Below are 15,590 nucleotides of genomic sequence, written 5' to 3' on the forward strand. Positions count from 1 at the left end.
GTGAAAGTATTTTTAGTGTGATTGTGGTTTATATAGAAAATTTTAGCTTCAATGGCATAATTGTAATTTTTTCAAAAATCAAGGGCAATATGGTAATTTACTAGGGGGTGGCGAAAAAATGAAAAGGGTGGCGAATTATAAGGATTGGGAAAAAGAAACCCAATCCTTAAATATTGCCACTTTTTTTATTTTATCGTTACCCCTGAGGAAATTATGTATTTGCCCCTATATAATCAAAAAATAACGATTTTGCATTGAACCTAAAATTTTCTATATATACCACATTCTCACTAAAATATTTCCTACCACACTTAAAAACCAACTTACAAAAGCAAATTGTTGGAGAAAAAACTAAGTTCAATCCGCAAACAATTAATTGAGGTAATTTCTTTTCGAATGTAATTAATTTAAATTTTCAAACGAAAAATTATTATTATTATTATTATTATTGGTACTGTTATTTTAATAATTTTATCATTATTGTTATTATTGTTGTGATTTTTATTGTTTTTATTATTAAATATATTTTTATGTTTTGATTTTAAATTTATTAATGTTAATATGCTTGTTATAATTATTATTACAATTTTTATTATTATTTTTGTTGTGTTTTTTTTATTTTTTGAATTTAAATTATTTTTAAAAAAATTAAAAAAAATAAAAATAAATGAATCGCCTAGATTTGAGCGATTGGACCCCGGTTCAATCGCCAAAAATGGGGCGATTGAACCGGGGTCCAATTGCCCAGATCTGGACGATTCATTTAATTTTTTTATTTTTTTCGTTTGTTTTTGATAATTATTATTGTTATTTTTAATTTTATTTTTGTTGGTATTATTATTATTATTACTGATATTATTTTTATTTTTTTATTATTTTTGTGATTGTTATTAATTTTATATTAAATTATTCTTTTTCTTTTAATTATCAATTTATTATTTTAAATATGTTTATTATAATTAATATTATTATTATTAATAAACTTTGTATGTTGTGTTGAAATTTATTTTTATTATTGCTGTTGTTTGGTTTTTTTCGTTTTTTTTTTATTTTTAATTTTTTATTATTATTTTTTTTAGAAATTTTTTTTTATTTGTATTATTATTGTTATTATTATTATTATTATTATTATTATTATTATTATTATTATTATTATTATTATTATTTGTTATTATTTTTATTGTTATATTATTATTATAGTGGTTGTTGTTATTATTATTGTTATTATATTATCCTTTAATGTTATTTACATTTTTTTTTGTTATTAGTGTTATGATTATTGTTATTATTTGTGTTATTATTGTTATGATTATTATTAATGTTATTACTTTTGTTAATGTTGTTATTATTTTTATGATTATTGTCGATTTAGAAAATTAATATTGTTTTTTGCTCATCTGGTTAATGTAACGTAAAGTTTGATTATGTTCATTTATTTTTAATATTTAATGAAACTGTCAAAAATTGTAGAAAATGGCTGGCAATCAAGGAAAAGGAAAGGGTTTTTTTAGACAATTGTTGAGAGGTAATAGTTCTAGGCCTACCTTACTCAGAGTGGACCAGCATGAGAGGGGGGGTAACGGGTTCTGCTAGGAGGGCTAGGCAGAAAGAGGCTGCCAGACACAGTGAGGCCCAACGGTCGAGTACGCTGAACCAAGTTCGTACTCCTTTTGATGACCAGGCTAGAAGCCTCCAAAGTAGTTGGGGGGTTTCTAGTGATGATGATAATGATGCTGATGATGTTCAGTTCCAAGGTCCTGATTCTCGCCCATTGCACTGGACTGTTGTTCGGGGCCCCGATGGCAGATTCGCCCGTGGCGGCCCGAGTTCTTCTGTCGCATCTGAGCGCGCAGGACGTAGTTTCGTCGATAATGAGCCGCCACGGGAGAGCAGTGTAACCGCCTCGAATTATGAAAGCAAACACTAACTGGAATTTAGTATTAATAAAGCGGAAGCTTACTTTTGCCAACACAATTAAGGGGTTACTTAAAGATCAAACCAATATCCAAGCAATATAACGGAAGTCTTAACTGTATAGGAAAATTACAACCAAATCGAAATAAGTCCAAAGTTTAAATTACATCCTTAAAATAGTCTAAATCTAAACTAATAGTCTCTCAAATACAATAAAGAGATCTAAACAAAAGAGGAGTCATACTCCAACTCGGGTTCAACTTCCGCTCGCATATCCATTCTCCGTCGAGGTGCCATAGGGGTTTACTCTAAAAACAAAACCATTGGAAAAACATACAAAGCATAGTATCAGCAAAAAGGCTGAGTATAAACACACTGGTATCCGTCAAACAAGTTATTAGAATCTTTTTTTTTTTATGAGTAAATTCATTTTGAAATATGCTTTTTCATTTGATAAATCATATTATGATTCAAATCCAGTTCAATGGCTCTATAGTAATTTCAAATTCTCATTTTTCATCATAAATCATAAGATCTCTATAGATCCAAATCAATTTCAAACTCATATCATAAGTTTACATGGGTACTCTGTGAGTCATCCTGTGACTCGTTTGGTAGTCGGTCTACCGTCCGCGACATGTCCGGCAAGTGTAACACATTGGTATTGTAAACAATACGCGCTCAGCATTAGTGAGTTGTTTAATCATGCACACAACATTTGCTGTGGCATATGTACCCGCCATTTAGGCTAAAACATTTTTTTGTACATCATATATATCTTGTAATTTTATTGGCATTTGAAAGTCAAAAGTATCAACTTTTTCAATATGATAAACATCTTTTATTTGCACATAGCAAAACATACTTTATTTGCGACTTAGCAAAATCAAATCATAATATTTCCCACATGGGTAAAACATGCTTAGCATAATCATATCATTAAACATAACCTTTGTATTATATTGGGGCATCACTAGCATGTATGGAAATGCATCGTAACAAAAAGTAATTAAAGTTCAATACAACTTTTTTTTTAAGGAAACGACTAAAATGTTTCGTTTCAATCCTTCTTAAAGTAAATATAACTTTAAAGGGTTTTGAAATTCATTCAAAACAACTAGAATATGATTCATAAGTCTATAAATCATTACGACAGAAGATTTCATTAAACACTATTTTCTTAAATACGAGATAGTTTTGCCGGTAATAAAATCGATAATTGATTTACAAAGTACATATTAATTCTCCAACAAGGCCCAAATTAATCAAGTCATTATAATACCTTATTTAAAATGAATTTAAGGTTGTCCCATCAGATTATAATTGGTTATGCGAATTTATAACGATCTTACAATTACTTTCGACAATTTGGGTATTTACCGTTATTTAAATGGTGTCTTAATTCCGTAAAATTTATAAACCATCTAATTTAAAATTATTTTATACTATGAGGCAGTAGGTTATTAATATAAGTATAAATTTTTGATATAGATCTATTTTTACCCAAATTTAATTAACAATATTACACTTTTTAATAAATAAACATTTTCTATTAATTTGATAAATTAGTAAATAATTAATAATTTATTTTGTAAAATTATACCAAAGTTCCAGAAGTCATTTAACATGTTTATTAGGCCATTTAAACTTATAAAAATCATGTATGATGTTTTATTATTTTGTATAGACATTTTATCTATAAATAGAATAAAATAGGTTTAAAATTATTTGAGTTCGAATAAAATATTATAAAAACTATATGATATTCCAGAAGCTATTTTAAGGGGTAAAAAATTTTAAATAACCATTAAAAATCATTTGGAGTATTTTTAATAATTAATATTGTTATTTTACCGATAACCGAATAAAATTTATTTAAGTCCATATATGGTCACGAAAATCCATATAAATTTTTGAACATGTATCTACTATTTATATAAGTGTCTCATAAAATTTTCATGTCCAAAAGACGTCATTTAGTATTTATTTTATATTTTACCGTTTTCAAACTTACCGATTATTAATAACCGAGTAAAAATTATTAAGGTCCTTAAATGTCAACGAAACCTTCCCAAACTTTTACCAATTTTACCTACTGTCCATATGAGTATGTGATAAAAATTTCAAGTCCATATGTCTTTGTTTGGTAATTATTTTATATTTTACCATTTTACAATTTACCGTTAAACAATTTAACGATTATTCAAAAATTATAAAAAAAATTCCAAACTAAATATATTCTGGCCAAATCTTATTGGAGACATTATAATATGTTTTTATTAATTATTTTTGATGATGAAGAGTTCATCTAATACCATGTTTTATAATAAGAGTATTTAACACTTTAAAATCCATTAAAATATCTTTTTAACGAATAATCTCAACAAAAAGTATCCAAAAAATTTTTCTTAACATATAGCTACTGGAAATTTCTTTTAAAATGAATTTCAAATATTTTTAAATTCATATAATCATTTCCATCACAATAACTTTCACAAAGTAGTGTTAAACATGTCTTTAAACATACAATAATTTATAAAATCAACATGCATGATGCCCACAATAATAATACATGTAATAAATTATTCCATACTCAAATTTATCATTTTGACATCATTTTTCAAGATTTCAGAACTTCTCTTTGGGAATTTTTTTTATTTTTTTTAAAAGAAGTTTATACACAAACTTTCCCAACTTGTTCTTAAATCCTTTAAAAATCACCCCATGTGACATACCTCGACTCCAAGCCTATATAATTATTCCGTAAGCTCCTACGCGTTCTTAGAAGCGATTCTAAATTCGGGTCCTTGCCCTTCAAGTCTCAACTCCAACTCTTCAACTAAACATATTGCATTCATCCAAAAATCAATAATAATTTTGGATTTCTAACATGCACTTAATTTTTCCAAGTTAGAGTTGTTAGACTAATACTTGTGATGATTTTAATATATTTGGAGTATACTTATTATGTTGAGCAACATACTTAGTTAAGTCCCATAATTTTATTTGAATCCTTTAAGTAACAAAATTTATATGTTTGTGGAAATACCTTTTCTTACTTTCTATTATGGCCTATTTTTATAGATTTATAAGTGATGATTTTCTTAGTTTAGAGATAAAATACTCATTTTATAATGATCTTAGTTTATAGAAAGATTCATGTAAAAAAATGTTTTACATGAACAAATTTTAACAAAACTAGTGGAATAAAGAAATGAACATAACTTACTCTATACTTGGTGGATTTCTTCAAGTTTGGTGTCTATGGAAAGCTTTTAAGATGAAGATTATTTTTATGGGAGATTTGAGTTTATAAACATAAATTTTCAGAAGTTTTAGATGGGTTTTTGAAGGAGATTTGATGAGAAAAGAAGGTGTTCTAGTTATTGAAAGTTTGAAGGATTCTAGTGTTTGTTCATGGATGAACTTGGGAGCAATGTGTTGGGGTTTATGGCTGAATAATTATTCAGAAAATGGAGTATTTTTGCTTCAAATATTTGCCTCTTGCATGCTTGTAATGATGCACAAGCTTTGGGTAGAACAAAAGGGGTTTTGGGTAGTGTGATTGGCTTGAGTGTGTAAGTGAACAAGGAGCTACTAAGGGGATTTGGGACAGCCATATTAGCTGCTGTTTGGGGCTGATTTGGAGTGCTTTTTGTCCTCAATTTGGTCTATTATGGTATAAGAAAGGTTTATCTAAGATAGTTTAAAGTTTGGGTAAAAATTGTTGTACATGTAACAAATTATCTAACTTGTACTTTATGTTTAAAAATCAATTGTATATGTGTAAAATATTTAATTTACTCCCATCATGGTTACATAATATGCTTGGGTAACAAATTAAATTTTTTTTTTTCGAACTGTTATGGGTAGTTGCTCAACTTTAAGTTTAACCTCCAAAGTTCACGTTACTTGTCACGATTCATAATCATGTTACGAATTAACAAGTTTCTAATCATCGTAGAGATTTTTCAAATTACTACCATCACTAATTAAATTATAATTAGTAAAGAACAAATATATAAGAAAAATTAGGCACTAAAAACGACTAATGAAATCTTCTAATAATACGACTGTTTCAAGCAGGCCCTCACAGTTCGCTAACACAGACTGGTTAGTGACATCACCCCAGCCCGGGGGGCCGACAGATACGCGACTGATCCCTAGCTATGGCGGGCACATAGCTAAACTTATTTTTGACGGCTCCGAGCGTACGCCTCCGATTCTGGATTGCCGTATTAGGAAGAGACCGGTGGAGTCCATCATCCGACTGAGGGATATGTCCGATGCGCTGAACGATGTTCTACCTGCCACTTCCCTCGACCGACTACCGGACATTATGCACCAGCACATCGACTGTGCTTTGATATCGGCGTTCGTGGAGAGGTGGCATCCGGATACGAACACCTTCCACATGCCATGGGGGGAAATGACGATTATGTTGCACGACGTGCAACGCATATTGGGCATTTCTATTGAAGGTTCTCTGCCGACTGAGCCTTCGGAGGCGGAGTGGCAGATCGGTATCACCAATCTGTTCGAGGAGCCTATGTCTGAGCTTAATTGCCCTTCGATATCCAAGTCTGTCCAGACCATGTAATTAAGTTTTGTGGCCATATGAAGACAGTGTTGAAGGGGAGTCCTACCCTCCATCTCTTCCCTCCTTATTGATTGCCTAATATTATATATTTGATTCATACTAGCATAAAAATCAGGAAAATTATCTTTAATAGAATTCATAATAAAGGTCGGTTGTATTTCGGTTGCATTAAGCTGTCGTATGTGCTTCCGAATATCTACATTAATCCTATTCGCCCTTACATGACCATCTCTGTAGACTAAGAACGGGTGGTTATGTTTTCCTTTTTCACCAGGACGCACCCTTACCGTCCAAGGTCTTTCTGGTGGTTTACGACTACTTCCTATAATCAAAAATTTACACCCACAACTTCTACTTTTAGATACAGGTCGGGCAGTATTATCTAGATTATGTACATCACCCCTAATATTACCATAGCGGTGACATCTTAAATAGACACTAACTCTAGAACGTCCTTCTTTCTTTTTATAAGAAGCACGTGTAAATTGAAAACCGATTGTTATTGCTATCGCATCGGCCCACCTATGTAACTCATCTATGAAAATAAATTCCTATCCGTAACAAAGCTACCGAAGTAGTCTACGTTGTCTCCAAAGTTTTCAAACTCCTGCAAATTTAAAATATAAATAATATAAATTAATTACATTAATGTCTACAATAACAACAACAACAACAACAACAACAACAACAACAACAACAACAACAACAATAATAATAATAATAATAATAATAAATAAATAATGAAAAGTAAAATTAATAATGACGACAACAACAACAACAATAATAATAATAATAATAATTACGTAAATAAAAAAATTAAAAAAAATTAAAAAAAATTATCAACAATAATAATAATAATAATGACAACAACAACAACAACAACAACAATAATAATAATAATAATAATAATAAATAACGATAACTAAAACAACAACAATTATATTAATAATAATTAAAAAAAACAATACGTAAATTAAAATAAAAAAAATTACAAATCACACAAAAATGGGCGACTGAACCATGGTTCAGTCGCACAAAACTGGGCGACTGGACCATGGTTCAGTCGCCCAGTTTTATGCAATTGAACCATGATCCAGTCGCCCAGTTTTGTGCAATTGAACCATGGTTCAATCGCCCAGTTTTGTGTGATTTATTTATTTATTTATTTTTGATTTCCAACGATTTAAATCGCAAAATTTACGTACCGCATCCGATTCATAGTCGCTTTCGTTAGCCATATTTAACCAATTACGGGTGACAACTTCTTTAAGAGTTTTTAGAGAGATAGTACCGTGTTTGAATTCGTACTTCATACGCATCTCAGAATTCGATATATATAGACAAATCTTCAGCATTAAATTGTTAATAGTGTTATTAAGTGTGATTTATATTTATTAATTAAGTTTTAAGTGCAGTGGCAATTTTGTAATTTTTTAAACTCCAGGGGCAAATACGTAATTTTGAGGGGGTGGCGATAAAATGAAAAGGGGTGGCGATATTTAGTAACACCCAAAAAAATTGTAACCAATCTTTTTTTACACTTTTCCTTTCACTCATATCAGTTTTTTCCGTAAAAAAATTTGACATAAAAAATTTATCCTATCAATGAAAATCAAAAATATTTTCTCACCCCTTTCTAAATACTAATTTATATAAATTCAAAAAAAAAAATTTTAAGCATATTAATATATAGCAAAATGGATGTCTAATTATAGAACATAAAATTTTATGACCATTAGTATCATCATCTTTACTCTCATCGTAATCAATGTGTCCTAATCATGGAAACTATGCTCATGCTTTGAGAAGGGATGAAAGACGACAACTCATACCCATAAAGGAAAATACGATCAGAAAATCTCTCGGCTCATGCAGACACCCATATAGTGAGATTCTTACAACGAGAAAGAGTAAGTAAGACTGGACCCGCAAGCCTGCATCTTACAATACAAGTTGGACCATTACCGTTAAAAATAGTAAAAATAAATAAATGAGTAACTAAGTGATGATCTAAATAGAAAAAGAATAAGAATAGAAACATGTAAGCAAGAAAAGTATCAGTAGTCTAAAACATGAATTAAGCGTCTCCAATTATACTTAATTACTTATCTCTAGTCAAGTTCTTAGAGAGGTGTAACTCACATAAGTCTCTTTTGATTTGCTCCCACCACGTTCTCCTAGGTCTTTCTCGACTTCTCCCACCCTCTAGTTCTTATTCTTTAATACATATATATTTTTAATACATGTATAAATAAAAAGGCCAATTTAAAAAATAAAAAAGTTGTTTGGACAAATGTCAGCTTCTTATTTGTTTGGTGAACAAAGTTTTCCTCTAAAAAATTCCCACTCAGAACATAACAAAAAACATTGTGAATTTTTTTGTTTTTCCTCATTATTGGGATCAAAATTTAAGGAAAAAAAAAAAAAAACCTTCGCACTAAATTCACTTTAACCCTTTAAAACCCTTCTAACAATCTTCCATTTCTAAAAATCACTAAATTCACACTAGCACATCAACTTCTTTCAATTAAAAGCTTGGCAGCAATGAATTTGACTACATAAATGACAAGTTGAGGTAATACATAACCAAAATTTTCATTTTTAAAATTTTAAAGAAATCAAAAAAAAAAAAAAGCCAATTTGCACAATACAACCTTAAAATGAAGCTCTTGTAAATTCGCACATTCGCACTTAGGGCTGGTACCCTGAGTGATCCGAATTGGCAATGGATTAAGAAAAAAGGCTTATGGAGGAAAGCGACTCCAAAACATGAAGAAATAATCTTTGTTTATATGAGGCCTTTTAACCGCTACTTCACCTAAAGACCATAAAAAGTTAAGAACGACATTGAAAACCCATTAATATTGGACGTTACGTAGTACATTACGCAAATGGCTGTGAGATATTTTTATATATAACGTACGTAGCAAAATTCAAAGGTATAGAGAGAGTATAAAATAAGCTCAAGGTAACACTAACAATCCATAATTAGATTCAAAATACATTCATTAAACTAAACCATTTCTGATCTAACATGATGTGATGATAAACATCAGTGACAAAAAATTGCTACACATGCTAATCAAATAGCTCATAAACAATAGATTGCAATCATGTATTTTGGGATAATTTCATGAGCAAACTTCTACTATAGATTACATTTAACAGTTCCACAGCACATTCGATGACTAAGATCCCCTCTTAGTCCTCGAGCCATTGTCTAAAGGATGGTAAGGAGAACGAAGGCTACCGTCCTTGACCTTGATGGCTTCAATCTTTTGTAGCATCTCGACCACGTCTTTCATGGAAGGGCGAGCTTTCCAATCAAGTCGGATGCATTTTACTGCGAGTTGAGCCAAGTTGAATGCTGCCTTGAGTGAATAGTGACCCTCAAGCCGAGGGTCCATAATGTGTCTAAGCTTACTCTTGTTCGAGAGATAAGGCTTCGTCCATTGCACAAGTATTTGCTGCCCTTTTGGGCGGTTCAAATCAAGTGCTCGTGACCCGGTTAGTATCTCGAGCATCACGACTCCAAATCCATACACATCGCTGTTCACATATAAGTAACCTACGAAAAAACAGCTAATGGTCAATCAACACTTCTACAATCTTGTTGAACATCACAATTCACAAGCAACGTTCAGATTTGGCCTAGTGGGGTTTGGTTTCCTTGCACTTCCGACCATATACTAAGGTCAGAAGCTCTGTTACTCGGACTCTTCATTTTGCTTTATGTACCCGTGTCCGATCCTTAATGCTCGGGCATTGTTATGGCACTTAGACACTTCAATTTAGTCGTAAAATTTAATATTTAGACGTATCTGACACTTGGACACATACCAATATCCCACATCAGTACCAGAGTCAAGTAACATAGCTCACAAGAATCTATGAAGAGATCCCTCTTTACCAAAAAAATATCACCCTATTCGCTATCGGCACATCCAATGATAGTGTCAATACTTATTAGGTCTAGAATCTAGATGTACACAACTAGATGTGTTTGTGGCCTTGTGGCCTGTGGGCATGTACACAACTAGATGTGTTTGACTGCACAGTGCCCTTTAAATTAAGGACATTTAGATATTAATCAACATTAGTTTACCTGTAGCAATATACTCAGGGGCAGCATACCCTTGGGTGCCCATGATTCTAGTCGTCACATGTGACTTTTCACCAGAAGGCCCTAATTTCGCTAAACCGAAATCTGATAGCTTAGCATCATAATTCTGCATCCAGACAAGAGTATCAAGGGAAACATAAGAACACCTGAGAATCATGAGCATTTCTATTGCCATAAATCTGAAATGTTGAACATTTATTGTCACAAAAGCCAAGTAAAATTTAGGAAAACAAACTAAACATAAGTAATGAGAGAATAATTATAGGTCGTGTTCTTCCATTCTCGAGTTGAGGGACTCTTTGGCGGCGTTTTCCTTCCCTCCCAGACTCTACCTGTAATTTTTCTATGGGCGGGAACACTGGGTATGATGATAATGATGATGTTCTTCCATTCTCATTGTTGATTGCAATTTATACTGAACATTTTTATTGTCACGAAAGCCGAGCAAAAACTAGGAAAACAATATAAACATTTACAATACCACATCAAGAAGTATATTTGAGGCCTTGAAATCTCTATAAATCACTTGTTTGTCCGAATTATGCAGGAAAGCTAGGCCACGAGCAACTCCCAATGCTATGCTCATCCGCCTGTTCCAGCTTATTGGTTCCGTGGAGGTACCTCCTACATATAAATATAAAGGACCCTAGCATTTCCGACCATAAAACAATTAACCAACAATCAATCACTTCAAAACTTACTTCGGAATAGATGGTTTTCCAAGCTTCCTTTTGGCAAGTATTCATACACAAGAAGCAATTCTTTGTCCTCCCAACAATACCCCAATAACTTGACAAGATTAGGGTGGGAAAGCCTTCCCAAGAAGTTAACCTCCGACTGCATATATCAATAGAAGCGGTATATAAGACATGATCGCAAAATGAAGGTTCTCCTTTCAAATAACTTTTACAATGAATAAAACTAGATGCACTATTATGGTGTAAAGTTAATATTTTTGACATTTAGTATTTTAACTATTCCTTAGTCCTCTAAGTTCGCTAAAGTTTTATGTTTTACATACACAATTTTTGATATGAAAGATGATTTGTGATAATATGAATTATATCTCCATATTCTCCTTTGCAGTTGTTTAGAGGCGGGTTTAGGAGTTGTTGTTTCTATTTGACTTTAAAACCTAAGGTTTAGGTTTAGACTTTCTAGAATATTATGTTATTTTGTTTAGATTTTCGAGGGTAACTATATAAACCCCTCTTAACCTGATTACTTTGTCTTGTTTCTCTCGAAACATAATAATAAAATTTGTTCTCTCTCGGCTTGGTAGATGTAGCGAACACATTGTTAGTGAACCGCGTTAAATCTTTGTGTGTGATATTTGTTATTTGTTATCTATTTCTTTCTTGCATTGGCTTCGTCATAACATAATTCATTTGAAACTTTATCCCCACCAAAGCAAAACTTCAAGAACAAACTCTTACAATCTCTTCTTTTTAATGGTGAAAACTTAGTCAAAATTGGCATGAAGGTAGCTCAATCATCTTGGCTTAGTTAGTAAATCAAAACAGTTATTAGATATATTAGATAGAGTTAATATCATGATATCTTAACAATAACATTCCATTACCCCAATGCCATAAAGTGGCTCCCATCTAGGGTGGGGTCCAGAGGTCGGATGTACAAAACTTTTACCCTTGTTAGTGTTATCACTGACAAAGAGGTTATTTCCGAACATGATCTCTTAACATGACTCTAATGGCGAAATTAAGCATCATTGAACCTGATCAAAAGATCCAATATTTTTCCACACCGTTATTTTATGGTATAAACATGATTTATTAAATGCAACTACAAAAACAGGTCATAGCAATTAGCAACAGTATACATGAGAAATCAAAGTCACAAATCTGGGTAGGACAACATTAACTACTTCTCCACCATCCACCAACTTTCTAAAAGGTAATTTTCTTCCTTGGTACTAGTAGGTGCATAAAAATTCCTAATTTATTGACAACTTTTACTAATATTGCATCATAAATGATACCTAAATTGAACAATTGCACAATATTTTTTTCGTAATTAGCTATTTATGGTTCAAAATTACATAAGTGATTAGTAAACTTTTAATGTTACCACAAGTGTCTCATTATCTTATTAGACAGATCAGTTCACCACACATGTCAAATTTTCGTATTTAGCTATTTATGGTTCACCTTTGTTACGAACGACGCTTTACATCAATCTACATTCTACACTAACCAAAATTACTTCCTTTGTCTCATGGAAATCTATCCCATTAAAATTGCTACAGTTTCCTTATTTTTTTTATCTCATTCACACATTTCCCTCAAATTCCCGTGGAGCAATCTTTTTCTCCAACTTTTAGTTTCTATCCACTAACTTACATTTTCCTAAATTTGCGCAAAAGTACGAATGATACTTTACATCAATTTACACTAACCAAAATTACTCCCTTTGTCTCGTGGAAATCTATCGCATCTAAAATTAATACAGTTTCCTTATTTTTTCATCTCATTCACACATTTCATTCAAATTCCCGTGGAGCAACTTTTTCCCAAACCCTTAAAAAGAGTCAAATTGTACTTGTTGCAAAGTCCTAAGTTCATTTTATATTCCATTTTGAGTGGGAATGGGCAAAAGAATGATTGTGAGAACAAATTAGGGTAAAACATTGAAACTTTGCTTTATTGTTCTAGATAAGAAGAAATTGATTACCTGCCATTCTTCAAAACCCTGCATACTCCCAGAATTCAACTTCTTGATAGCAACAGGAATCTTCAACCCATTTTTAGAATTACTAACATTAGTCTTCTCATCAATCCAACCCTTGTACACCTTCCCAAATCCTCCTTCACCCAAAAGTATTTCAGGCCTAAAATTCTTAGTAGCACATTTCAGCTCAGCAAAAGTGAAAACTTTTAAATTGGGTTTATCCAACAATTCTCCACTAGGAAATGACTCTTCACAAGTAACATTATCTCCAAATGACAACCCACTAATTACTGAACAACTACTCTCCGAAAAACCTTGACTAGATGTGTTTATACCAGAAGTTCCTGCAAAAAACCAATGAAAAATACTATCATATTTAATGATAAAGGAAGATAATCATCACTAAGAAAGCTTTTTTAACCCAAAAAAGGAACAATTATGATACAAAAATAATAACCCATAAAAAAAATTCAATCACATAAATTGATGAACTAAGATAATAATCAACAAGAAAGCTATTTTTAACAACTAAAAAGGTACAATTTTTAAACAAAATAATAACCCATCAAATATACAATCACTTATAATGAAGAAGTAAGATAATTATCACCAAGAAAGCTCTTTTAATACCAAAAAAGGTATAATTTGAAACAAAAACAATAACCCATCAAAAATTACAGCCACATTCACTTATGATGAAGTAAGAAATAAAGTAATCACCAAGAAAGCTTTTTTAACATCAAAAAAGGTACATTTGTGAGATAAAAACAATAACCCATTAAAGATATAATCACCAAGAAAGCTTTTTTAACCCCAAAAAAGGTATAATTGTGATACAAAAACAATAACCCATCAAAAATACAATCACATATAATGATGAAGTAAGATAATAATCACCAAGAAAGCTTTTTTAATACCAAAAAAGGTACAATTTGAAACAAAAACAATAACCCATCAAAAATAATAATCATACTCACGTATGATGAAGTAAGATAATAAAGTTATCATACTAATCACCATGAAAGCTTTTTTAACATCAAAAAAGGTACATTTGTGAGAAAAAAACAATAACCCATTAATGATACAATCACCAAGAAAGCTTTTTTAACCCCAAAAGAGGTATAATTGTGATACAAAGAGTCCCAAAAGAGGTGTAATTGTGAAACAAAAACAATAACCCATAAAAAAGTAATTACTTTTATTTAATCCAATGCAAAAAAGTAACACCAAGAAAGCTTATCAAACACAAAAAGTACAATTATTAAACAAAATCATATTAATTAACATTTAAGAGAATAATTATTACAAAGTAAGCTTAATTAGGCTAATTCAACCCCAATAAAGTAAAAATTATGAAATAAGAACAATAAATGATTTAAAAAACAAAACTTAAGAAAATAAGAGCATTAATCAAACAATTTACACACCCACAAATAATTTAGACCCGACCCATAAAAAACTACTAATATAATGCAGAATTTGCAGAAGAAGAAGAGGGGAGAAATACTTGAAGAAGTAGGTGTCAAAATTTCGGCTCCAGGAGGTAAAACGGGTGGGTCGGATCCTCCTCCAAAGCAACCAATCAGATTACCCATCTTCAAAACTTTAGCATTTTTTTCGAAGTTCAAAACTTTTGTTACATACCATCTTTTAAATTAACTAACCACAATTTTGCAAAGGTGTGATTGCTTATTTACTTTTTAAAAAAAAAAAAAAAAAAGACACGAAGGATGAAATGCTAAAGAAAAATAATTATTGTCAATTGGAGCGAGTATATTACTCTGTAATGCATAAATAGAACAAATACTACTACAACATGTTATCATTTAGTTTTAGGTAGAATAGGACAAAATATATTAAATGCATAGGACGAAATCATGAAAAAATAAAGTTCTCTGCACATAAAGATTGCCGCCTATAATGAAATTATGAGTTTGCCCCTAAACTTAAAAATTACGAAATTGCTATTGCACTTAAAATATGTTTAACAAATATAAATCGCATTTAATAACACTATTATCACTTAATAACAATATTATCGGGACTCTATATATATTGAATTTTCAGAGGCGTTCTTGTAGTATATATACGAATTCAAACACGATACTATCTCTCTTAAAACTCTCTAAAAACACTACTTTAACTTAAACAAGCTAGAACTCTACATCCAACAACAATGGCATACCAAAACAAGTATGATAACGATTCGGTAAGTAATTAATCAATTCGAAATTTTTATTAAAAAAAAATTTCCAAAAAGGCCCG

At 31.1% G+C, this 15,590-nt stretch overlaps 1 protein-coding gene across 1 annotated transcript; it reads right to left on the reverse strand.

The window, feature by feature from the left end:
* Window positions 1-9,402: 9,402 nt before the first annotated feature.
* Window positions 9,403-15,115, reverse strand: LOC130823847 (probable serine/threonine-protein kinase PIX13). Its single transcript, XM_057688652.1, has 6 exons — window positions 14,833-15,115; window positions 13,329-13,669; window positions 11,339-11,474; window positions 11,119-11,261; window positions 10,620-10,743; window positions 9,403-10,082 (listed from the first exon to the last, which is right to left on the reverse strand). Exons 1-6 carry the CDS (start codon window positions 14,918-14,920, stop codon window positions 9,703-9,705), a joined length of 1,212 nt encoding a protein of 403 aa, XP_057544635.1. The 5' UTR covers window positions 14,921-15,115; the 3' UTR covers window positions 9,403-9,702.
* Between the last annotated feature and the right edge of the window lie 475 nt (window positions 15,116-15,590).

The sequence above is a fragment of the Amaranthus tricolor genome, chromosome 9 (genome assembly GCF_026212465.1).
Source record: "Amaranthus tricolor cultivar Red isolate AtriRed21 chromosome 9, ASM2621246v1, whole genome shotgun sequence".
Classification (NCBI taxonomy): Eukaryota; Viridiplantae; Streptophyta; class Magnoliopsida; order Caryophyllales; family Amaranthaceae; genus Amaranthus; species Amaranthus tricolor.